At 39.0% G+C, this 26,528-nt stretch overlaps 2 protein-coding genes across 8 annotated transcripts; one reads left to right on the forward strand and one right to left on the reverse strand.

Annotated features, from left to right (window-relative positions):
* The first annotated feature begins 504 nt into the window (after positions 1–504).
* On the forward strand, positions 505–19,698 carry LOC127966496 (pleckstrin homology-like domain family B member 2). 7 transcript variants are annotated; one of them, XM_052567513.1, is made up of 18 exons: positions 505–639; positions 4,141–4,257; positions 6,034–6,995; positions 7,785–8,117; positions 9,945–10,082; positions 11,076–11,213; positions 11,786–11,914; positions 12,236–12,391; positions 12,493–12,603; positions 13,214–13,303; positions 13,415–13,591; positions 13,694–13,793; positions 14,314–14,506; positions 15,087–15,177; positions 15,273–15,389; positions 16,322–16,541; positions 16,855–16,940; positions 17,064–19,698. In XM_052567513.1, the coding sequence occupies exons 2-18, from the start codon at positions 4,203–4,205 to the stop codon at positions 17,202–17,204; spliced, it is 3,237 nt and encodes a 1,078-aa protein (XP_052423473.1). In that variant the 5' UTR covers positions 505–639; positions 4,141–4,202; the 3' UTR covers positions 17,205–19,698. The 7 variants fall into 7 exon arrangements, with proteins under 7 accessions (XP_052423473.1, XP_052423470.1, XP_052423469.1 ...); XM_052567510.1 differs by lacking the exon at positions 505–639 and adding an exon at positions 3,743–4,038 and having other exon boundaries at positions 9,948–10,082; XM_052567509.1 differs by lacking the exon at positions 505–639 and adding an exon at positions 3,744–4,038.
* A 2,153-nt stretch (positions 19,699–21,851) lies between these two features.
* Positions 21,852–25,921, reverse strand: LOC127966497 (uncharacterized). The gene has a single exon (XM_052567516.1). It carries the CDS (start codon positions 25,667–25,669, stop codon positions 23,168–23,170), a length of 2,502 nt encoding a protein of 833 aa, XP_052423476.1. The 5' UTR covers positions 25,670–25,921; the 3' UTR covers positions 21,852–23,167.
* Positions 25,922–26,528: the final 607 nt, after the last annotated feature.

Below are 26,528 nucleotides of genomic sequence, written 5' to 3' on the forward strand. Positions count from 1 at the left end.
TAAGGTAATTGACACTTGCTAAGAGCAATTATTAGTAGTGAAAATGAATCTCTCTCTCTCTCTCTCTCTCTCTCTATATATATATATATATATACACACACACACATGTATACATACATTTTTTTTAGCCATCTATATGACCTAAATTACAGGGCACACTGAGATAAAAAAAAAAAAAAAAAAAAAAAGAAAACCTAGTGAGGATCCTAAAAAATCTAGTGATTTTGTTTTTCTTGGCTGGCAGATATGTATAGCTCGCAGTGAAAGGTTTGGTATGGTAATTGTTACCAGACCTTTAAGATATGTGTCATACATTACAGTAAGGAAACCAAGAATTGTTTAAATAGAGGATGTGTGTTCACCCAGCCTTGCGGGGTCTTACAATCTCTGCCAGTCAGAAATGTTATATGCATGTAAGTTTCCCATGACAATACCACTATCAGAATTTGTTTTGAAATCTGTGAGTCACTCTGTGATCAGCAGTAATCTAGAGTTCCACTTAAGCGCGTCCCCGTGAGAGGGGGCGTGTCCGCGGACAGCGCTCAGCATCGCGTCTGTCCTCTTTGTCATGCTGAACTCTGAGGACCGAGCACGCATCCTCCTCCTCCTGAAACTTCATCAATGGGACACTAAATAAAGGTTAGTCTGTATTTCTTCAGCTGCATTTAGAGTTTTCTGAAGAGCGGCGTTGATACGAGTTAGTTTGCATAGTTTCAGTTTGAGGTTTGTTGGTGGGAAGTTAATTTGTGCTCCAGTTAGCCGGGCAGGGACTGACGTAGAGAGGTTATTGAGCTGTTTTTTTGTTTATGTTCTGTAGTTAAGTAGTTTAAAGGCATGTTTATAGAACTTTAGACTGACAAACACGACGTGACGCCATTCAGTACTGTTTAAACAGAGCAGCGCGCGCGGTTGTTTGCTCTGCAGCACACGCGAACAGATTGTTGATATTTAACCCTCTTAATCCCGGTATATTAAAGCGATTATTGGTGAGTGCAGTAACTGTTATCATAGTGCTGTCCTCCCAACATGTTCAAATGCGAGTTTCATGTAAATCCATATAGTTATTTTGGCGAGTTAGAAATTAAAATGTATTTATATTCACAAAAACCTTGCCAAAATATTTTATTTATTTATGTTATATGAATAATTTACATATTAACATCTTTAAACATTATTCATTTATTTTAGTTGTTTATGTTTTAATAAACTTTCTTTTCATTTACTTGAGTATCTAGCATTTCATTGTCATTTTTTGATATTTTATATTTCTGTTTTCATTTATGTTCATGTTTTTAGTGTTTTATATTCATTGAATAAATCATGTAATCATTCTATATATTTATTTCTTATGTGTTTTTAAAATACTTTTTATTAATGTACAACATATTTTATTAGTTTACAAAAATCTACTTTGTACCAAAACACAATAGTTACTGAAGTGAAAACTGGTAATTTAGTGTTAACCAATTAAAACAAAGAAACACAAAAAAAGATTCTTAAGACTTCTTACAATATTTGAATTATATCACCTATTATTCTATTATGGATTCACATAAGAATGTAATGAAATATATGAAAAAGCATCCTGACGAATATCATAATAACAGTGGAGGACATGTCCTCAATGTCTGTGGCGGGACTGTAATTATTAAACTATAGGAACTAGGCCTTACAGCATATGATGGAAACTATGGTTACAATTGTAATTTTTAAGGTCTGTTGAAGGAAAGAAGAGGTTCTTTTGGCAGAGAATTTAACTTTTGCAGTTTTTATAGAGTTCTGCAGATAGCTGAAAAAAATTAAAATCTTTTGGCATGTACTTTTGGTTCTGTTTAAACAGGCTTTATATTTTTGGCAGGGGCTTTGTGTTGAAAGTATGAGAAGTGCTGCAAATCATTAGACAGAGAATTGACGTGGTTTGTACAGGCCCAACTCAGAGCTGGTAATCCAGAGTTTAGTAAAACTCGCTCGCAGTCTTTTCCCAAAACCGTAAACTAAAGCAAGCTTTTAAACTTCAGAAAGCAGTGATTACACTACACATGATCCTGTTATGGAGACATATAGTATATAATTGTACACTCCTCCAGTCCAAGGCTGTGCTGATCAAATGATGTGCGTTAGGCCGAGAGGGAAGGGAGGGTTTCCATATGTTTGAGCGTTAGTGTCAGCCGCTGATGGAGAGAGTGTGAGAGAGACGTCACAACAGACTCGAGAATTTGGCACATTCTAGAGAGCCTAATAATCACATATCGTAACATCTCAGCTATTGTACCCCGTCACCTCATTCCACAGCATTGTTTCGATAACAATGAAACAACTGCCATGCATATTCACAGTTCACACAATTGTTAAAAAATGGAGCAAGATGGGGAAAATTCCCCGCGCTCTGCTTCTGTCTGGGTTAGACAAGCGACCCTCGGTCTCTGTTGGTTTAGAGGAAAGCCAAAGCTTTCTCAGGTGGCTGATGATGGTGAACTCACGGTGAAGGATTGTGTTGCCGACAGCGTAAAATGATCCCCCACTTCCTGCGCAGACTCCTCATAGGCAGCCGCAAGCTGCTCAGTAGAGTCTGATGGGAGTTTGAGTGTTTACAGTGAGTTTCAGGAAAAGCCGGTGTGCTTACAGCATGTCTTTTACAAATATATTATTTTACATTTAGTGTATTGTATGTTGAGAGAGCATTTTTTTGGAGTAGTTTTGTTATGGAATGATTTAGATATTTCCTAAAAACCTCCCAAACTTTCTATTTTCCTTGTCTTTCACATACCAAATACTTTTTTTTGGTTATATATAGGGCTACTCATTATTAAAAGAAACAAACCCTAAAACTAATTTGCATTTAACCACTTAAAAAAAAAAAGTTGGTGTTGGTGACATCACCATAAGGAAGTTTTGTCAGATAAAAAGAACAGTTGTGTAAAAATGAAGACGTGCTGAAACTTTACTCACCTTCAGGCCATTCAAGATGTAGATGTGTTTGTTTCCTCATTGGAACAGATTTGGAGAAATTATGCATTAGACGACTTGCTCACAAAGGGATTAACTGCAGTGAATGGGTGCCGTCAGAATGGACGCCAAATAATATTCCCTAAGTAATCCACACCAGTCACTTGTGGTGCAAAAAGCTCTATGTTTGTATGAAACAAATCGATCATAAGGTGCAACTTTAAACCATTGCTTCTGGCTATAATCAATCAATAATAATCAATAAGCCAATAATCAATAATAGCGCTTCCTCCAGTAAAAACGTTCATCCATAATCCTCTCGCATTAAAATCCACTGACATATTCTATTTTGGCTTTTAAATGGTGCTTGATCTTTGCATATTTCTACTGATTCAGAAAGCAGGATAGAGGACTCATATTTTGAAGTAACGATTAAAAGCTAGAAACGCTTTAATAATGCATTTGTTTCTTTCAAACATGCAGATGTTCGCTTCACAAGATCTTAGATGATGGACTGGAGTTGTGTGAATTACTTGTGATTCTGATGATTTACCAGCTGTTTGGACTCTCATTCTGACGGCATCCATTCACTGTAGAGGATCCATTGGTGAGCAAGTGATGTAATGCTAAATCTGTTCTGATGAAGAAACAAACTCCTGTACATCGTGGATGGCCTAATTGAAACTATTCCTTTAAGCTCACTTCTGGAAGTAAAATCAGTTGTAAAAAACAGAAGAGAGAGGGGAAAGAAAAGAAACAGAAAGGGAGAGAGAGGATGTGCCCCAGACTTAAGGGGAAAATCAGTCTTGTGGATTTAAGTCCCCTGAAAGACTCTCTGGACTTTGCTTCAGAAGAAACTTCAAACTGTATCTGAAATCTGAGCTCTTTCTGGATCTGTTTTTTCACTTAATCAAGAGGCCGTCCTTCTCTTTCTTTGTCTTATTGAGATGAATTCATTTCAAGACATGTACAGGAAAAAGGGTTTTATCTTCAAAATACCAAAGCTCTTTGTCATTTTACGTTACTTTATTTGGTCATAACTTTAATGCTACTAGTGAATGTGTGTCATACTTGTGGGCTTGAATATCTTAGGTAATGATTTATTACTGCTTCATTTCCTTACCAGTGCCTTGGACTTGAGCACAATGTTTCTATGTTATAATGACTATGTGTGTGTGATGTGGTTCTCCTCAGGGTGCACTCTTTGTCTGGGTAAATCTTTTTTCCATTTCAACTACCCAGAAGAGGCTAATCACATGAAGAACATGCTGCCAGAAAAGACTGCAGGACCTACACTGTCCGTCAGCACGGGTGAGTGACGTCTTTCTTTACCTACCCCCTGTTCGGCTCTTGATTTTGGATCCATTCGGCTGTATTTTCATAAACAGAGTGAATTGCTCGCAGCCTAATTGGTCCCCTCCATTATCATGCCGCAGACTGTTTTATACACAGGAAGAGTGCAATTCAGTGCCATCTGTTCTGCTCTTCTGTGGTATTCTGTCTTTGTTTGCTTGTTTGTTAAACATGTAAATATGCTCATCAGTCTCAATCAGTGGTGTTTTCTTCTGTCCTTTAAACATTACCTGTAATTTTCCATGAATTGGGTACAAAAGGGGGCATAAAGCTCTTAAAAAGTTAGGTTTTTTAATGTCAGTGAAAGGAGTTCAATGCATGAATTGTCTAGTCAACAAATTGTCAAGATTTTCCATATAGTTTAAATTTTTAGATACAGTCAGGTGAGACAGGCCACAACCAAAATTGGAGGGGGAGGGGGTGCCGACATTTCAGTTGTTTAAAATTAGTTATATCTTATGCTAGCTTAATTTTGTAACATAATGGTTTATGTGATGACTCTCACAACAAAAGCATGGGATTTGTGCCCGCTAATGTTTTAAAGTCATGGGATCCAAAGTGTAATGCATTCATGGAAAGTGCCACCTCTACTATTCTTCGTTTCTTTTTTCTCTTTCTCTCTCTTTCTCTGTGGGCTTTTTTGTTGGCTGCGAGACCTTGAGTTAATACAAACAGTCATCTTACCACCATGCAGCCGCAGCTGTACAAATGACTATGCTACCTTGTAAATAAATGACAAGGTAAAATCCCATCCATATGGCTCCAGGTCAGCCACTTAGCTAAAATGATTTACAGCCCAAAACGTAGATAAACATTATGGAGTACAGGTGGTCCGCACGTATGTGTGTGTGTGTTCCCTGATGGAGACCAACACTGTTCCCACAAATCACACTCTGGTTGCAGAGGAGTTCTGACTCGGTCCCTTTCCTCTGCTCCAGTGCCAGAAAGTACAAACCCATTCTGGCTTTGGTTCTTCCAATTTTAGAAGACGCTTTTTCTTTTAAAACCCAAAGCATCCATATTTGTGTGGGCTGAGATTTGTATGAGAAAGCTTTTTTAGTTGTGTAGTCAGCTGAGCACATGTGACCCTTGAACTTAAGCAGAACCAAAGAATTAGCTGGCGCACATGTCAGATTTTTTTTTCACATGTCTGTTTATTTTGTGAAATTATGTATTTCTGCTTGTGCACGTGTCTATGTTAACATGTGCAAACACTGAGCTTTTGTATTAGTACAAGAAGATCGCAATTGAGGGGTTTGATTTTTTGATATGTTTCAGCTCTTGATTAGTTCAGGTTGAATGCATAACTGCTCTGTCACTTCCCCAAGGAAATTTCAGTCTCAGTTAAAATTTGCTCGCCTCCAGATGTTTAATTTGGCTTAGAAGGAACTTCCTTCATGCATTACCTTTCCACCTTTAGATATCAGATGAATTTATTGCTAAAGACCTTGGATTTTAAACCTCAAATGGGTCATATCATGAGAAATCAAAAATTCTGTGGTGTTCTGAGATTCCAAGTTGTTTGCCAACTCCAAGACTCAAATTTAAATAAATATTTGTTCAAATCCAGCTCTCCAATCTCATTGGTCATGGAATCACTGAGCAGATTTCGAAAGATTTGAGAGGTCACAAGATACACAACAACAAATGAAATCTGGCATGAGTCAAATTTAGTTCGACTCTAATTTGAATGTGCATAAGTGAATTACATAAATGAACTTTTTTCCCAAACAGATGCAACAAAGTTTCATTCAAATGGCAGTACATTGGTTGGATCCAGCATTCGTGGCACACGCTCCAAGGCGGAGCTTCAGGAGTTGATGGAGAGCTTGCAGCGCAGGAAGTCCGCTCTGGAGGCCAGCTTAAAGGCTACTGCAGACCGTGGTTACCTCACTTTGTCCCCACCTCCCAGTCCCCAGTCGGCATCATCCTATCTACAGGACCGTCCACCCCTTTCTATACGAGTCCCTTCTCCTTATACACCCTCCAGCAGCTTAAGCATGCCACCATCACCTCATCACTCGGAGCGGCCCATAAGTCCAGTCCCAAGCCACACTCGTGCCCGACACCAATCGCAGGACAACTTGTTGCTTTGCCTCCCTTCGGAAGGGCGAAATCCTAACACTGCCAACTCGCTTCTCTCAATGTGGAACGGCTCTTCTTCGTCTTACGTGACCGATGCTCATCTTTCATCTCGCCGAGGTCCAAGCGGGGCAGCCAGCATGCCCTCCAGTCCTCGCTTGGGGCGCAGGCTGATAGCAAGGGATGGGGAGTCCACCGTTGACCCATCGATCCGCCAAAGGAAATACTCCACTGGCTCTCTGAATGGCCTGGGAGGACACAGTCTCTCTCTGCCCAGGTTGTATCGAGGAGATGCCCCGGTGCTTTCTTTGCCACCCCGACGTACCACCAAACCACGCCGCAGCCTTCAATACTTGGAGAAGCCTCCAGATGTGACCGTGACAGCCAACATGACTAGCAGTTCTCGCCGGGCCAGCCTCTGTTCCGTAGGTTCTGCCCCATGTTTGGATCTAGGAGTAGGAGAAAGGCGGCTGTCGTTTGGTAAAGGAGGCCTGGGGCCCGGCATGGGGCCAAGGAGGGGCAGTATCAGTTCTCTCAGTGGAAAAGAAGAACTCCGAGATTATCATCAGAGACAAAGAGATGAGAGACTACGAGAACAGGAAGTGGAAAGATTGGTAAGAGGACTATTTATTTATCGTTTTGTATTTAGAGCTCTATAAATTCAGAAGTTCAAAGAAAGCAATGATTAAGGGAGGTAACTTTGTTAGTATTATGAAATATTGTTTTGACTTTAATTCCTTATAATTCCAAGGCATGAATTCAGCTCTTTGGGTCTCCGTTTACTTCCTTTGAGACAGTGGTGAGACATGAAAGTGTCTTAGATGCTTTGATCTGTGCCGTTTTCTTGGCTCAGAGCATTATAAGTGCGGTTCACTGGCTTGTTCACATTTCCTTCATGCGCTACACACTTAACAAATTTTTATTCACAGCTAAACCAAAACCTTACATGTGTATGAACCAGCTGGTAAACACACTCTAAATTAGTTTTTGCTCTAGATGGTCACATGATAACCGAGCTAAAGCGGTGCATCTGTAGTCAAACCATCTGATCTGACCACAGTGGGTGTGTGCAGTTTGTTTGTGTGCAACTAAATAAGTTCAGTTCCACAGGGCCAAATCCCACAATGCACTGCTAAAGAGATAAAAATCTGATCAATGTGTTTTATGTAAAATCTAATATTTTTAAAGATTTACTCCAAACTATTGAGCCAGCCAGTTTTGTTTATAATATTATGTATTATATACAATGCTGTCTAAAGTATGAGAGTAGGTGAAAATGCTTCTATTTTGCATTAAATCAGATTACAAAACACATAAACAGAATCTTAAATATTCATTTTGCATCATGTTTTTTTTTTAATCTGTCAGTGATCAATGATTAACATTTTTTAATTCCACTCTAGGAACGTCAGCGTCTCGAGACGATCCTGTGCCTGTGCTCGGAGCTGGGCCGGTCTGAACTGTGCCGGATGGAGACCAACTCAGGTGTCTCAGCTGTATCGGACCTACAGAAGATCAACCGAGAGCTGGAGAAGCTACAGGTGTCTGATGATGAATCTGTGTTCTCAGACTCTGCAGCAGTGTCTCCGGACAGCGGGTTTCTGGGTAAGGCTCGTGGAGAGATCCTGACCCAGAGACAGCGCAGACTCAGCGGACACAGGGAGACCAGGCCCCAGTCACCCACCACCAGCCTGCGGAGCTCAGTACCCTCACCCTCTCCACACCTCCGCAACAAGGTGAGACACTGTGAGACAACTATCATTCAAATGCTGGAAAAGTGATTTTAAAAGTAATTACAAAATTATTGTTCCTCTGTAGGGTGGATTCTGTTGTTCTTTTAAGCTAAGATCAATTTTTAAAACTATATCCTTACTATTATCGTTATAGTTATCCTACTTGTTGTGACCGGGCCTTTACTGATAGAAACAGTGAAAGTCAATTTCTGGTTTAATATCTTACACAAAACCTTCCCAAGAGCATGTCCAGGTCACACTGTATTTCATCCCATTGTTGTATTATTATTTTTTATTATAATAATGTATATTATTCTCATTAATACATTCTTATTACTTTAATGTAAAATAAATAAATTATATGTTATTGATTTTATATATTATTTGTATAAAGTATTTCCCATAATTTGAAGTATATGTTATACAAATGCTGAAATAATTAAAAATACAAATGATCTAATACAAAAAAAAATTAAAATTAAAAAGCATGATTTGCCATAATTCTCATTAATGTAAAAAAAACAATATATATATATATATATATATATATATATATATATATATATATATATATATATATATATATATATATATATATATATATATATATATATATATATATAAATTGCATTTATCTTAGTATTTGTTGTACAGTTAGTTAATGCTCATTTTACAATAAGATTCACAATACTATTTATTTCAGCTACAAATTACATAGTTATTTCTTGCCACAGTGACATTTGTTCTTACTATATATATGTATTCAAATCTAAAGCAGTCTCCAGTTATGTACTCGATATGTCATATTGAATTAATGATGCAGTGGAAAGTATGTACTCCTAAGGGATCAAAAGTATGCAAAACAGTCTGGGAATGCTGTGGAGTCTTTATACCTAACTGATATAGTCTGATTCTAAACAGCACTACAGAGTGAACTTTGACCTTTTAAAAACGCTGACCTCGCACTCTTTGCAGCGACACCAAAACAAGTTTTAAAACAGATTCTGTCTGTTTAAAGCGCATAAGATGTCAACTCCAGCTTACGAGGGGATGGTGGACTCTGTGGAAGAAGTGTTTTTCCAAGGGATACTTATAATGACATAATGGTATGTTTGAGTTTAACAGACCTGCTCAGGAGGAAAAGGCAGTTATTGCTTCTCCTGCAATAGGAGAGGAACAGGAAATGACTCTATTCCCAGTGGATTTGCTATTCATATGTGTGCTCGAGACACATATGACAGTAATTATTGGAAAGAAACACAGAAATGCATGGAAAGAATGCAGATCTGCATATGGTTTCTCCTATGCTTATCCTCTCATTTCTAGCAATATTTTTTTTATTAAACTCTGATGTGACACTCATTTTGATATTGTTGGTGACAGTTTGCATTTAAACATATGCACAGGCCCATCCGCTGCTGGATATTTTTGGTAAATGTCAAATGCATGGAGATTAGACATAAGCCGTTATCTCCATTGACAGTGGCAGCTCTGTAGTCTGGCATCTGTTGCTCAGCTACATTCCTCTATGCTGTCACTGGAAACCTCGTGGCCTCAGAACCGGCCAAGTTTTATATCCATAAGGAGCTGTCATGAGGAGCTGGATATTCATTTTAGAGTTCAGTCTTATGTCATGTCTTAATGACTGCATTTGTGAATGTAATCCATCTTCTCTACATTACATCCTCATGTATTTGTGATTATATGTTTGTGACTGTTAAATTAGTCAAGGAGAGGTGACGTGATTATATTAGACTAATGAATTATGCAGGAGTTCAGCTAAACTATGGTTTGAACAAACAACGTTTTTTATTTTTCGTTTCTTTTTAGCAGGTGTCTGAAGACTTGCAGCTGAGACAGGAAGTGACACGTATTGAAGAGGAGAGGATTCAGGTGCTTAACAACATCGAGGAACTTGAACAGAAGATCAGAGATCTAGACACACAGATGGATGAGTCTATCAGAGAGGTGTGTGTGTGTGTGTGCTTTAAATGAGAAGTTGTATGTGTTTTTAAGTCTAGTAATCATTCCTGAAGCTCCAACAGTAGTGCGTGGCGCTAGCAATGCCAAGATCATGGGCCCGATTCCCAGAAATCACAAGCTGTTTCAATTAAAAGCATCTGAGAAATGCATTAATGTAAAAGTCTTCATGTCTGCCAGTAAATAACTCTTACAAATGGACTCGCTAGACTTGTATACTTTTATTCTACAGTGTTATTTTAGTATTAAAGGAACATTTCACTATTTTCCAACTCCTCTAGAGTTAAACAGTTGAGTTTTACTGTTTTCAAATCCATTCAGCCGGTCTCTGGGTCTGGCGGTAGCAGTTTTAGCTTAGCTTAGCATAGAGCATCTCGCTCAATAAAGACCAAAGAGTTTTTATATTTTTCCTATTTAAAACTTGACTCTTCTGTAGTTACATCGTGTACTAAGACTGATGGAAAATGAAAAGTTGTGATTTTCTAGGCCGATATGCCTAGGAACTATACTCTCATTCCGGTATACTTTGCTGCCGTACCATGGATGCCGAGTGATGTTACACAGCGCCTGAAAATAGTCCCCAGTTAGTTTGTGTAGTTGCATAAAAAATGGTAAAACTCAATTGACCTATTTTTTTTTTTTAATTGTGTATTTTTCCTTAAATTATGTACTACTATAGACTTTTTATGTTTTGAATAAGCTTTTATTTTTATATTGTCGGTTTTTATTTGAATTTAAGTAGTTGTTTTTTTGTCATTTTTTTCTATATAGCTATTCAGTTTCAGTCATTTTAGTACTTCATCTTAAACTTAAAATTAATTGCCAAAGACACGTCTAAACAATTTTTTTTCAAGTTATTTTTTATTTTATTTTTATTATTTTTTCAACTCTCTTTCAATTACCAAAACATATTTTTTAACTGCTTTTAGTTTTAGTTGTGCAGTGAAGCTAAAGTCAATAAACGTTTCAATCTGTCATTAGATGGAGGTGGAGAGAGCTCTTTTAGACGGGGAGCAGGAGGCAGAAGTGGCTCAGCTGCAGAGCGATAAAGAAATGCTGGAGCAGCTCAACGAAAAAATGGCCAACATGGAGAAAAATGCTAAAAAAAATCAAACTCAGGTAAACATCATGTTTGAAACGATGTTTTGAATCACAGCTTGAAATGATTCAGTATAGTATATCAGAGCTGCAGGACAAAGATTATTTTCTCCAAAAAGGCAAACAAGAGGGTCTCAAAATCATGAGAAATCATGATTTATGAGCAAGTTTGCACTTAATAGTTCACCCTAAAATAAAAGCTTTACTTTAGGATGTCCATGAGTTTGTTTCTTCATCTGAACAGATTTGGAGAAATCACATAATTTGTGAAAAAAATGTAAATCCACTGGTGAGCAAATTATAAAATGCAAAATTTCTCCAAATCTGTTAAGATGAAAAACAAACAGTTCTAGATCTTGAATGGCCTGAGGTGAGTACATTCAAATGTTCAAGTTATCTATTTCTGGATAATTTAGACAGAGGAACGCTTGTACTCTGTTATTAAAGGCATACACTGACGTCGCATCTACCTACCATTTTTCCAGTTTTCTTTGCTCTAACCCAAACTTGCTCTTTCTCTATTTCTTTGTCCGTCCTATTTGTGCCCATCTCACCACTGTGTGCTCTGTATGTGTGCGTCATCCGTACGGTAGGACAAAGCCCTGTTGGAGGCAGAGAGAGTTAAAGTAGAGAGGCTAGCTGAGCTGATCTCAGAGCAGAAGACCCAGTTGGACACCTGTCCTGAAGCACTGAAGGAGCAGCTCCAGAATCAGCTATCCAGGGTCAGTCAGTTACCGTGGTCTCCCTCATACCTGCGCCCACCAACTCTCCTGCTGTCTGTCTCTCTCAAACACTTCCTGATGTCTTATTTCCTCTCTGCAACAGCTCTGGAAATACCTTGTGTTCTTGTTGGTAGGCCTTTCTTCTCTGTGTCTTTTAACATACTAAAGTGTCCTGAGAATATGACCTTTTGTCTCTTTTCTGTTTAGCACAATCTTGTGAGTCATCGCTGATTTTTCAGTTCAGTTTAGTTTGGAGTTGCACCATGATGTAAAAAATGTAATCTATTGCCCGTGCTCAGTCTCCTTGGCTTTTTTGCATAGGACACGGAAGCTTTGGAAGCAGAAACGAAGCGTTTTGAAGATCTGGAGTTTCAGCAGCTGGAAAAAGAGAGCCGTCAAGATGAAGAGAAGGAGACACAGACGCAGCAACTCCTCAGAGAGATTGCAGAATATCAGAGATCTGTTGTCACTCGCAAGGTGTGTAGAGGGTTTTAATTGTGGAGTGTCTGTGTGTGGACGAAGAGCTTTTTAGAATCCTATTTTTTTCCTTCTGCACATAAAAACTGCATCTATTAAAGGAGCGGCTACTAACCCTGAAGAAGCAGTCGACCCAGATTACCCAGCAGGCACAGCGGGAAAAGGAGAACTTTTTGAAGGAGAAGAGCAACCTCATTTATATGCTCCAAAGGGTGAATATGTTTACACAGAATGTTTATATGAGTCTAATATATACATACATAAACATACAGTGCCTGTGAGAAGTATTTGGACTCTTCGTCCACATTTAAACTGTATACCAATTTTTAGTGATCAACTTTTTTCAATTTTAAAAATATGTACATCAGTAGCGTACATATTTTTGCACATAAAATAAAATACCTGCACTGAACACAAATTACATACAACTGGCAAAGCCTATTTTAATCTAAATAAATGTATTAATTTATTTCATTACATATCAAACCAAGAAGTTGCAAACAAACAAGAAAGTATGTTTCTCTGCCTTCTCTATTTAATTACTATTTATTTATTTATTAAACTAACTACTTTCAATAAACTACTTACAATCATTTCCTTTAAGATATCATTATGGACACATTCCACTGAACTAAAAATGGCACAGTATGTATAAAATGTAAATTTTTGTAATTTGTATAAACGTCTTCTTAATATGAAATGTTTTTCTTGAACATTGTGCTCGTACTACCTTTCTTTAGAGTAAATGACATGATATCCATACATAATGTGTAAAGATAAATTTGTTCATTTCTGAATGGTCTCCTAATAATTTATTTTCAGGAACGGGAAAACCTTGCATCTCTGGAAAGGAAGTACTCTGAACTGACAGGTGGTCAAGCCTTTTCTCTCAACCCTGTGTCCATGAAGGAGGTAACACAAACCATTTCTATGAGTAAAGAAACTAAGCTCAGTTTTGACGAAGAAGGATATTCAGTCAACATTAAAAGACTTTTATTTTACCTGTCTCTTTGAATGCTCCAGCACTTTCGCACTCTGGAGGAGAGGAGGCGGAGCAATGGCAGTAAAGAGGGCGGAGTTCTGTTGAGTGACGGCGGAATGTCCCGTAAAAGAGAGAGGCAGAGCTCTGGAACCTTAAACTCTCCCCTTAATCACAGTCTGTCTCCCAAGGTCAGACAACAGATACGGCACAAAGGAAAAGTATTTGACACCATCTTGAAAAAATCTATTGAAATGTAACATTTCAGCATGGATTGTTTTGTTAAGTGGAAGAGAGGTTTAAACAGTCTCTTAATCCTCTAGCCCCATATGCCACTGTCTCAAAGCTCTAGCTGTGGAAGTGTACTCCCCCGCACTCTGTCTGTCACCTCCCGTGACCTGGACACCCGCCGCCTGCTCAAGGGTAACTTACCACACTGACAAGTCATATCTCTGAAATCTATTAAGTATATTTGTATAAGTTAAACATATGCAAATAAATAATATGTATTATATAAATAATAATACACTTCACTTCAATACACTTAGTGATGTATAAATGTTTTTGCCTTTTATTTGTATTTTATGTATATATTGTAGTATTTTGATTAACATACATTTTCTTTTTGTGTTCTTTGAATTAATATTATATATATATATATATATATATATATATATATATATATACACACACTACCAGAAAAACGTTTTGTATAATTTAAGATTGTTAAAATATTTTGTTCCCCAAGGCTGCATTTATTTGAACAAAAATGCAGTAAAAAACTTAATATTGTTTAATATTATTACAACTGAATACAACTGTTTTCTGTTTGAATTTATTTATAAAGTGTAATTTATTCCTGTGAGGGCAGCTGGTTTTTAGCAGCCTTTTCTACAGTATTCAGTCCTTCAGAAATGACCCCCCCCCCCCTTTGTTCATGCAGCAGGCCAGATGTTTTTGAATGACGAGAGGCAGAGATTGAGTGACATGTCAAATAGGACAGTTTCAGAGACCAACGTCTTCCTGGAGCCATTCCACTACATGGATAATGGACACAACTTTGACACAATGAGTGTGGACAGTACCGAAAGCCTAGAGACCAGCATTTCGGCCTGTTCACCGGACAACATCTCAAGGTGAGACCAGGACTTTGTTCCAGATCAGGACAGGTCTGTTCTAACAATTCAGAGTTTTTATTTTGCGTTTAGTTTTTATGCATTTATTTTGTCCATTTTACAGATATTCACTGGAAAGCTAAAATATCTATATTTTTTGTAGAATAAGAAAATAATTTAAAGCATAGTAAACATTAACGTCCACTTTAAAAGCAGCTTTATACACACATTTAATCATGATAGTGTTGCCATTCAGATTGTGTGTAGTGAGTAAGAAGTGTGTGCATCTCTATTGACTGCGTAAATGTATTTATTACTGTTTATAAAGATGCTGTATAGACGGAAGTCTGCCTTTAAGTAGCCTAGATAAACACACGTCTTGCCTGGGGAATTTTTATTGCATTCCAAGGTCGCTCCAAGGAGCTGAAGCTTAAGATGCTCTGGGACATGTTGCCAGATGAGGTCGAGGGTTTTAAACCTCTGGTTTTATTGGACTATATATTATTTTTATATGAAATTCACTTCTGAAATCTTATTAAGACCTGAAAATCATCAGTGTAAAACACGCTGTCTAACAAAAGTGTGTGTGTGGTCTGTACAGCGCCAGCACAGCTAATATGGCGAAGATAGAGGAGATGGAGCGCATGCTAAGAGAAGCTCAAGCTGAGAAGAACAGGCTGCTGGAGCACAGGGTACATCCGTTTCTCTCAATCTGCACGCTTCTTACAAGATACCAATATACAGTATATATAATCTTGAAAACCCAACGTTTCTTTCTTCTCTGCAGGAGCGAGAGATGGAGTTGCGCAGGCAGGCCCTTGAAGATGAGAGGAGAAGGAGGGAGGAATTGGAGAGGAGACTGCAGGAAGAGACAAACCGACGACAGAAGCTAGTGGAGAGAGAGGTGAAGCTCTGGGAAGTGAAAGAGGGAGAACAGAGAGAGACAGAGACAAAAAAGAGGAGCAGAGGGAGATTCATCTTAAAGCATTTGATGCAGTTTAAACTCTATTTATGGATGCACAGATTTAGACAAACATTTTTATTTTGTATTTTAAAACAGCCACAATCAATAAACAATAATAAATGCAAATAGATATTCTAATATAACAATTTGCAAAAAAAAAATTGTACTTCTAAGCTTTTTTAGTACCAGATTTTGATATATTTTAATTATAAAAATAATATAAAAGTAAAAACGTTTTTTTTTTTAAGCAGCTAAATCTGTTTGGTTTTTTATGTCATGAGACAGAGCCAGGATCCAAAATTAACTTTTTGCCATGTCATCAATGTTAGATGATTTTTAGAATTTATATATATATATATATATATATATATATATATATATATATATATATATATATATATATATACAATTTATTTTTTATATTTTTTACAGACAAGTACCTGTATTTTGCATTATAACTGTTAAGATTTTTTTTGTAATCCATATTTATAGATTATATTTTTAGCAGAAAAAGTTTAATATCCTGTAAAATGCAATAAATCAATTATTATTTAATAGTAGTAGTAGTAGTTTTAATAATAATAACACTTATTCAGACAAAACAAACAAAAGCAGCTTAACAAAATCTAAAAGTGAACAAAAGCAACATCAATCACACGTTAAAACCTCAGGGCCGATTATTTTAATTTGATCAGTAAACCGTCTATAAATATGTGTGGCTGATAAATCAGTCCATCTCTGCCTCTGATCTAATATGTAAAATTTTTAACATATAATGTAGCTAGACAAGCTAGTCACTTTTTACAAACGTGTATGCACGTATTTACACAGACACACTCACTTAATTAAATCTTTGCTGTTTGTGTGTCTAGTCTCGTCCTTTGACACGATACCTCCCGGTGAGAAAGGATGACTTTGACCTGAGAGGTCACATCGAGGCAGCGGGTCACCATCCTGAAACTTGTTTTCACCTGGCCATCACAGAGAAGACCTGCAGGGGGTTCTTGGTCAAAATGGGCGGGAAAATCAAAACCTGGAAGAAGCGCTGGTTCGTCTTTGACCGCAATAGAAGGACGCTAGCATATTATTCTGGTAATTACACTGAATATTTAGTAAAAAATATCAAGCTTTATCAACGATGTCTGTTGCATTTATTTATTGCAATACCTCTAAATGAAACAATAAATGTAAACTTGAATTATAAAATAAAGAAGTCTTAATACTAAGCAATTCCAAATAAATTTTCCATGAAACTAGTTTATACCACAAGGGGGCAGAACTGAGCTGTGCCCTTCACAAACGTCACAAAATCAAACCAAATTATTCTGTATAAACAATACAGCTTAATAAAGGTTCAACCACATGCTCTTTTAAAAGATAAAAAGATGGTTTTATTTTTCTCCAGATAAACATGAGACCAAAATGAAGGGTGTTATCTACTTCCAAGCCATAGAGGAAGTGTATTACGACCACCTAAAGAACGCACACAAGGTGGGCTGCAGGCTACTGCATACATACTATAAATAGCTCTACTGATTTTACGAAAAGGTTGAAAAATGTTAATCAGTATTTTCCTTCAGTTAATCTTGTTTATCCACACTTTTATTCTGTCAGAGCCCAAACCCCTCTCTGACGTTTAGCGTGAAGACACATGACCGGGTTTATTACATGGTGGCTCCTTCCCCAGAGGCCATGAGAATCTGGATGGATGTTATCGTCACTGGAGCGGAGGGGTGTACGCATTTCCTGGTGTGACATTTAAGAAGCCCAAAGTGACCTTCACACTTCAGCTCGGCCTGCTGAAAGGGTCCTCATTACTGAAGAGGTTACATTTCTTTGATTCTCTTTTATTAGTAGTGGTAGAGGGTGACGTGAGTGTCGACTGTACGTTTTACAGACATCCGTGACCTAGTTTGGAAAAACTGGTGCTTTACCCCACTGCGTCCTGTCTTGAGTTTACAGAGGCAGCTTTAAGACTTCAGACGTACCAACTCTTGAATTTTTCATCCCGTTTTGTTTTTTCCACTTCCGGGGTGAGACTTAGAACAGCTGTAAATATGAAATCACTCACTGGTCTTCACATTTTTACAAATGTGCCAACTTATAATGAAGCTGGATATACCTCAAAGATTAACCAAACACCAAAAGCAAACTGTTCCTGGAGTGCTATACAGACTCTAACAAACATCAGGGTATCGTTCAGTACTTTTCTTTTTTTTTTTTTTAAATGACCCTTGTATCTCTGTACACTTTGTATTATTCCCTCATTTACCAAGTGCCTTACATTACATCTGATGAGAATAACTATATATTTAGATATAAGACTTGTAGAACAGACTGTGGTTATTATAAGTGTTATCGACCAATTGTGCCTCCCTGATGCTCAGGAACTTTCCAGAAGGAAGAATTTAGCACCAAAGACGAGCTGAATTTGTGTTTCAGCATGATATGAATGTAGTAACTTGACACCAATCACTTAAGGTGCTATCTTTAATAGACAAGGCTCTTGATGATTTAGCACAAATGCTATTTTCATAGGATTTTAGATTAGAATCATTGATTTCTTGATTGTGTGTTGTACTGCAGTTGACCAGCAGAGGGTTGTATCTTTAAATGATATTGAAATGATTACAGAATTTATTCACTGCAACAATTTCATTTGACCCTTAAGTTGAAATTTGAGATGTTAAATGTTTTGTTTTATTAGCGCTGAACAAATCTATATGCATGTCTGAACTTTTTGATGTCATTTTTGTTATGTAAGAATCGGTATATGTTCATTTATAATAATAATAATACAATAATTATATGAATATTGATGTCAGGATGTAAAAAAAATTGACACAGGTGCTATCTGAGAGCAAAACGTTGTCTAGTTCAGTGGTTCTCAAGCAGTGTTGGGCTGGTTACTCAAAAAAAATTATATTGCTCATTACTAGTAACTCCTTTCAAAAGAAATATTATAACATTAGCAGGTAGAACCAACCAAACATTTTGAGATTCACAGTAGACAAAGTCAAAGCACCACTACACAATTTACATGTATCATTAATGTATGTTTCTATTCTTACTCCCTTCAAAATGATAATAATGGCTATATGATGTGGGCTTCTCTATCTTCTGACAAAGCTAGCTTGCTGCATTGGTGACATCACATGCGTACACGCAAGACAATGATTGTTCAAATTAACAGCATTGATTGAATTTTTACATTTCAAGTCATTAGATTGTGACAAAAGTAACTAGCCATTGCGACTAGTAACTAGTAGGGCTGGGCGATATATCTAACAATATGATCATGCGCATCTAATCAGTAAAGCTGCTTCATTGATCACTGCTAAAGTCGCCATCACCTGCTTATAATTGAAGTGGCATTTAATAGACAGAGCCGTAGATCGCTGACAAGCTACGCAATATCGTCTTCATTATCGAAGGCGATTCATCTGCGATAATGAACGCGATATTGCGTAGCTTGTCAGCGCATGATCATATCGCATGATCATATCGTTAGATATATCGCCCAGCCCTAGTAACTAGCCATTTTTTGGACGGTAACTGTAATATTATTACTTAAATTTTATTAGTAATTAGTTACACTAATAGTTACTAGTAAAAGTATTATTACTGCAATGTGTTACTAGTAACTAGTTACTGCCCAACACTGTTCTCAAGTGCTTTTGCTTCAGGAACCTGATTTTCAGACACGCAGATTTTGACTTCAATAACACGATATGGGATGTGTTTTTCATAAGCTTTTTTGTTTTACCATCCAAATGATGTACTGTTTTAAGGGTAATTTCATTTAATTTGCATTGCTTTTCCCATGCCTTCATACCAGTTAAGAACCACTGATCTTTGAAGACCAAATCCTTCATCATTGTTTTCACTTAGTCTCATTTAAATCACGCCATCGTTTCTGGCAAACACTTACACATTTTCACCAACACTTTAGGCTGTGAAATGAATTACTTTTAGTTTGCCAGCCGGTAGATCAATGCTGAAGTGCACTTTGCGACTAAACCATTTATAGCTATTCTTTTTCAGCTTTCATTCAGTAAACAAAACAGTACACTACAGGATAAGCACAGCAAAGCATTATATTTAAAATATATCTTTTATATTTTGCGTTTATCAGTATTTTCTTAAAGCCATTCAGTGTTTTTTAAATTAAAGCAATATTCTTATTGTAAGCATGTTTTGAGATCATTAAAAATGTGAACCATAATAAAATCATGTATGAGTTAAGCTAATGCATTTTTTCAGTTGTCTGTATTGTGAAAATTATGACTGATTATTGGTTTTCAATGTTTAGCTTAATGTTGGTTTATATTTGTTCTTAGCTGCAGAACATGGCTGCAAAATGAGACATGCAGGCCCTGAAACATGAACACCTTTCGCTCGCACCCTCTCACCTCCCATCCACCCAAAAACAAGCGTGATTCAATTAATTCATTTCAGCCGGTATGTTCAATACAGTCCATCTGTCGCATATACTACATGCTATGTTCATTTTGGACAGATAAATCGTATTACATGTGTAACGTGAGAGTCCATTTTAGCACTCCTTGCCTCCTCACCACACCCCTCCTCTTCATGACCCCCCATTGGCTGACCTATTGAGGTTGCCATAGCAACATTTTTTTTTTTCTTCCAGTGGATAATTAGCCAAACATCTCCTAACAGAGAACATCTTTTCACCGGGGGTGTTTATATACACCGATAGGGAATAAGACACAAGCGTTCTGTTGTCATGACCTGTTTTAAACTATCAGGAGAGTTTATGACAATCCATTTTGATCATAATGGTGCATTTGTTCTGCAGAAGTAACATAAGCCCAAGGGTATTTAATATCAGGAAACAGTTTACATCTTTGTTGAGTCTTTTTAAGTCTTTGCTTTCAGACCTCATGTTTCAAAACAAATCTCACAAAGCCATTATAGTGTTAAGCTCATGTTTGGAAGCACATAATCTAAAAGCACATTCAGATGATATTAGATCACTTTTTAATCCTATTCGTTGTGACCTCATCTGCTGCATTAAACAGTTGTGTTTGTCTGCACGTGTAATTGTGAATATGGCTAGCTAGTCTGCCATCATTTAATGCCATCTGCTTGAGGGGAGGATCGCCTCTGGTAAAGTCTTGCTTGGCTATATTATATTCCATTAGATTTAGACAACACTGTGTAACTAAGGCTCGAAATAGGCATGATTTATCTCCCTGCACTGTTCAATCATATTCATTTGCCCCCCTAGATCAGGCTACAGGCTGTGTTTGACATTTTTTGTTTAAATGATTCACGTCAAATTTTGTAATTGAGGCTATGCGATCATCATGTCATCGCAGTGTTTGGTGCAGCACATGCAACAGACGAGTTAGTGCGTAAGGCTTTCATCTTTCATCGACTCCAGGGGGTGGCAGATCCATAAGCAAAGGATGGTTTCCATTAACAGTGGGCTGCTCTTTGACTAATCACCCTCTGAAGTGGTGAAGTCCTCGTGTTTTTCCAGTTAAACAATCCCACTGCCCTGGGCTCTGATTTGGACAACAGAGCCTTGTTTGTGCTGTGTCTCTGTGAGGAGATTTGTCTGTAAATATCAATCCTTTGTTTTTCTTTTTCCTTGTGGGAAAACTGCAACCCCCCTCTACCTCTGTTCCCCCCGTGATGGATATATGCCTGAATCTCATCACTATAAACATCAGTTACTGTTAACGTGATTACAACACTAGGAGTTAAAATGGCTGTAGCTGAAAATGGAAGAATGTTAGAAAACAAGATCCCTGCGCACCGCTTTTAGCATTTCTTGCTAGGTCACGACCATCAAAAAGCACAGCTGTGATGGAACCGAAAAGGCTTTCTTTTTTCCGACCCTCCCCTTCCTTGTTCTTTCTCTCCATCTGTACCACAATCCCTCTCTGTTTCATTCTCTCTCTGTGCACCACTGTTCCTCCATTTTAGCCTTCATTCATTTGCTCAGTTATATTTTATATATGTTGATGATGATCTAGATCCTCCCGCATTTAAATATCTGTGTCTCCTCGTGGACAACGTAGCCCTTTAGAAATGTTTCATTTGCATGCAGCAGCTGCATGGTTGCGTGGCGGGAATTCTATAGCATCTTCGCTTACAGCTCACTGACCAGGGAATGCTGACATTCATGAGGTTTGCTATTCAGGTCAGTGGGTTTTTCAAAACAGCATGGCACTGTAGAGGAACCTGGGGGCTGGGGGGGGGCTGGGTCTTAATAGTGGACAGCTCTGTAGGGTTCCACTCCTACTGTCTGTCCTCGAACCAAAGAGTAACACGCTTACATAATGTCACTACAGAGGACATAGTCAGTCTCTCACAACCTAATTCTGTCCTATGCAATCTATTCCCATATCATAAAGCAACCTGCAACAGTTCAATGTATTATCACATTTTATTGATTAAATAGGAAACATTGTGACATTAAGATAATCACAACCACTCATTCACATACACACAGTCATACACACAAAAATAGTCCTCTGTTAAACATGTGCATGTGATGGCAACTTCAAAAAACGAAAAAGATAAACATAACATCACTGTCATCCATGAAAGTCTTAGCTTACCTATAACACCAACTGCCTGTGAAACATCACCTCTACTGTCCATAGCCGTCTTTAACGCAGTCTCACACAATGTTCAGTGCAGGCAGGAAAAAATAAAATAAAATCCACAGTTAGATCCATATGCCTCATGGTTCTTTGATGACGTTATATACATTTGTTACAGCTGACAGGCTCTGTGTGACTTAACACAGTGTTTTAAAAAAACTATGAGAAAAGGACATTGGTGGGGAGAGGAAAGGGAGCGAGATGGCTCATCTGGTTGAAAAAGTAGGGCATGCATTCTGCTACATACATTCAAAAGATACCGTGGAATATCCTGTCTTGGCATGAACTGTACAGGTAAGAGATTCTGTTTGTTTGCATACAATACAAGGGAGCTGCAAAAAGACTAACATTGATCCACAAAGTTCACTTGAAAATGAAAAGACTGGAAAAAGACACCAGACAAAAACATCTTAAAAAGAAGTCCAAGTAACAAATGCTACGAATATCCCTCCATTGCTCTGTAAGAAAACTTTTTTTATTCCTGTGTGGCAAGTAGGATTATAAGAAAAAAGCACCTTTGTGATGATACTGGGCTCCTCTGGTGTTGTAGACCTGGATAAAAAAACCACAAGACTCAGTGTTGTATTGATTGTTTCTTCTCTGAGGCTTTTGATTACCACAAAAGACCATTACAGACTATTAAGATGCCGGAGATAACGGATGGATACATTGCTTGTTTCTTCAGAGAAGGTCTACATGGCTTTGGATTCCAGGTGAGGGCTCTTGTGCTTTAGTGCCTGCCATTTAATTTGCATGTTTGGTTGCCATAGCGGTCACTTAGACAGGGCCTGTGTGTGTGTGCTGTCTGTTCCTGGTCGCACACAGAGTTGAATCCACAGCATCAGTGTGTTCAAGAGTTATGTGAATAAAAACACACAGCTGATAAAAGAATTGTGTGATTGACACCAGTGTGTAAATTAGTTCAAATAATGGTAACAATCCAGTTGTTCTTGTGCTGCAAAAAAGGTGTAAACCAGGCGCAGTGATGCCTGATTGAATATCAAAAAGTAAATCTTGAGAAAACTGTTGCCTGTGGAATGTTCCAGGATTTCGCCAGAGACAGAATTGGTATTTCAATTATTTTCGGGTGATGGCAGCTGTAGCTGTTGGTGCAGGCTTATTGCTGGTCCGACGAACGGGCATTTTGGACACCGGTATCTTAGAACGTGTAGTTTCTGTCCTCCCCTGTACTGAATGATAGGTCGCAGTAGATCCATGTTTGACTGGGATCTTGGACTCCCGGGTTAAGCTTGTGGCACCAGCTGCAGGACGTGCTGATGTCTGGAAACCAAGTTTTCCATCAAAAATGTCTTCTTGGTTTGGGGTGATAGCCCCTGATTCTGTGGAGACATCACTAAGGGCCTCCTTGCTGCTGCTTTCCCGTGAGAGAGTGAATGGGCTCTCCTCTTCATGTACTGGTGTTGGTAGATTGGAGTGGTCCTCATCTCCATTGGGCTGGGAATCTCTATGATGCAGCTTAGGTCTGCCTCCCCCACTAACAGGGATCTTACTCAGAGTTGCAGGCCTCACTGCTGGGCCCCTTTTCACTGCCTTGGTGATGCTTTGAGTAGCCACTGAGTCTCTATTGTCAGTTCCTTCTTGTCTTACCAGGTCCTCCCTTAAATCTCTCCTGGAATCATCATCTGATCTTTTTGAAGAAATAAATGATGGAGTAATACCAGACGGAGACTTCAGGACTGGAACTTGTGGTGCAGAGGTAACTGTGGGTGATTTTGCGGTGACAGAAGAAGAGATAAGAACATGGGGTTTAGCTACAGGTGCAGATGGCTCAGAGATGGAGGTTTTCCTTACAGATGCTGTGCCAGATTGGGTATTCGATTTTGAAGTTTGTCCTGTGGGTTGTTTAGTCTCAAGCTTGGCAATAGGAGCAGTGTTTCGGCTTGTCGATAATCCAAATGTTGTTACAAGTTTTGGTCTTGGTGTTGGTGCAGGGGCTGGGGTAGGTTTACCAAAAGGTGGTGGATAAGGGGTGTATTTGGTCGCAGAGGTAGACGTAGTATGTTTGGATTCATGGGTAATGCTTGGAGTGGGTTTTGTTGCAGGAGCTGGGGCTTGGGTAGGTTTAGGTACAGGGGTTGGGGCAGGTTCAGTTTTAGGAATTGCAACAGGTTCAGGGGTAAAACTAATTGTGGGTGAGGTTTCAGGAGGAGGTGTTGAAATAGACAGAGGAATGGGTGTAAAGGTTGGCATAGGTTTGATCATTGTGGGGCTAGCTATTGCGTCAGGCTTGATTTCAGGGCTGGATTGAGGGGACAGGGCAGGTTTAGCTGGGGAAGTGGTAGATTTGGTTGAAGGGCTTGATATAGGATGTGTAAAGGAGGCCGATGTAAGGGTTGGGGTAACTGGAGTAGCTGTTGCAGTTGCCGTGGCTTGAGGTGTTTGTATAGGTGTTGGGGTAGTTTGGGTTATAGGAATAAATGATGGCATAGGGGTGGGTTTGGAGAGAGGGCTGGATGTCGGGGTAGGGATAAAAGGGCCAGTAGGCGTAGACGGTGACATTTTGGTCACCGGAGAGGATGTTGAGGTAACTGCATGTTTTGTCAAAGGGCTGGGAATAGGCTTGGTGGTGGTAGGCGACGGGGTGGGTTTGGTTGATAAAGTAGGGGAAGGTTTGGAGGAGATGTTTGGGCTGAGAGTAGAAGTGGGGGAAGGGCTGGGCTTTGATCTGGTAGAAGTCGTAGAAGATGAAGTCTTCTCTGAATTATCCACTTTCAATGTGCTAGGTGCTTCCTCCATTCGACTGCTTGCTTTGACCCATTCTGCCTCTACATCTGCTACAATATCTCCACATGCTGTCAGTGAATCAAAGCTTAAAATTGATGAGATATCTCCTAGCAGTGTGCTCAAGCGTTCATTTGCTGGAGGTTTGCTTGCCCCGCTCACCTTTGCAGAAACTTCAGATGATGTAGGGCCCTCCTGTGGTGTAGGCTTTTCTTCCGTCCCCTCCACAGAGCGAGGTGGAGGCCCAGGTGTCAGCGTGAGACTCTCCTTTATGATCTCAACACTGTTGGAGCGAGAAGCTAGAAGGGGAGGGCCAGGTTCAGCTTCCTCATCATCATCTTTCTCCTTACCACGCCAGCGCATTGTACCAAACAATCCCTTCAGGCCCTTCCGTTGCCGCCCGGGCCTCTGAGACTCAGTCTGAGCTTGCCTTTCTCCCGTAAGTCCACGTCTGCCTTTGCGAAGCATATTTAGGAAGCTCAGAGACTTAGCAGAGGTGAGAGAAGAGATGGACTGCCTCGTAGGAGTAGTTCCTGAATTCGTGTTCTCACCTGTGAACTCTTCCATTGGAGCATCATCCTGTTGACTTTCATCCTCTTGGTCAAGATCCACCTGCTCTGCCTCTGCTTCTGGGGCAGTAGGCTCATTTAATCCTTCCACGGTTTTGCTCCTTGATGGCGGTGATTTAGGTCCATCTCCTTTCCCACGTATGGAGAAGATGCTAGCGACACTGCTCCCAGGTTTCCGCTTGCTGAACAGTTTAAAGGCTTTTCTGATTTTACCTGGAGGCTGAGGGTCACATGGTGGTGGTTCACAGCTCTCAGACTGTGCATCCATATTCCAGCTCCACTGCAGTGTGTCTTTACCTTCGTCTCGGTGTCTCGGTCTATGCTCACACGCTCTCTCTTTGTAACCTCACACTCAGATGAATGAAATACAACTCTAAATAAAATAAATAAATTACCTTTTCCCTTTTATATCTCTGTAGACTGTTTTTGCTAGCAATGTGCATCTATCTCCGTCTCCACTCTCTTTCCCTCTTTTTTTAAGCGCTCCCTCTTTCTCTCTCTGCTGTTCCTCCCTCCTTAGCCTCCGCCCTCCCTCTCCCTCTCTTTCTCTCTGCTCCTCTCCTCTGGCTGCTCCAGCTGGTCACCATGGCAACTGAGGGTCTAAGCAGCTTTCGTCAGCAATGGAGCGGAGCCAGGGGCTGTCATCATCCTACCCTCTTTCCTCCTTTCTCTCTCCCTATCCACTCCCTGTTTTCATCCAGTGTTCCCATCCCTCACATTTCAGTTACTCATCCAGATTTATCCCTCCTATTCGTGACCGAGTTCTCCTCATATCAGCATCACTGCTGCAAATGGAACAAAGGACAACACGGGCAGCAACTGGCTTTGTTTACGGCATCCCTGCTGGGATAGATTTACAAACAAGCCACTCAAAATATCAATCTGATTGGAATGTTACCACTCCAAGCCTGTGTATTGAATTTACGTTTATCAGAGGGAGGATATATTGAAGGGGTGTTGAAATGTTGAAATTATTAAAGCTATGATTTGAATTAATTGTCGTTAGTCAAGTCTATTTCCTTCACTTTCCCCATTTCTTATCATCTAACATGTCTTTCTCTAACAATTTTCCTTCTCTCATTCTGCCCCTCCCAATCAACCACCCACAATCCACCCCCCCCCCCCCC

Source organism: Carassius gibelio, chromosome B10 (genome assembly GCF_023724105.1).
Source record: "Carassius gibelio isolate Cgi1373 ecotype wild population from Czech Republic chromosome B10, carGib1.2-hapl.c, whole genome shotgun sequence".
NCBI lineage: Eukaryota > Metazoa > Chordata > Actinopteri > Cypriniformes > Cyprinidae > Carassius > Carassius gibelio.

Bases quoted from the DNA above. Each gene is read 5' to 3' on its own strand.
- LOC127966497 (XM_052567516.1), bottom strand. From the start codon at position 25,669: ATGGATGCACAGTCTGAGAGCTGTGAACCACCACCATGTGACCCTCAG.
- LOC127966496 (XM_052567509.1), top strand. From the start codon at position 4,005: ATGTGTGTCATACTTGTGGGCTTGAATATCTTAG. The intron at 4,039-4,140 runs GTAATGATTTAT...GGTTCTCCTCAG, and splicing joins TGTGGGCTTGAATATCTTAG to GGTGCACTCTTTGTCTGGGT. The intron at 12,392-12,492 runs GTGTGTAGAGGG...CATCTATTAAAG, and splicing joins GATCTGTTGTCACTCGCAAG to GAGCGGCTACTAACCCTGAA.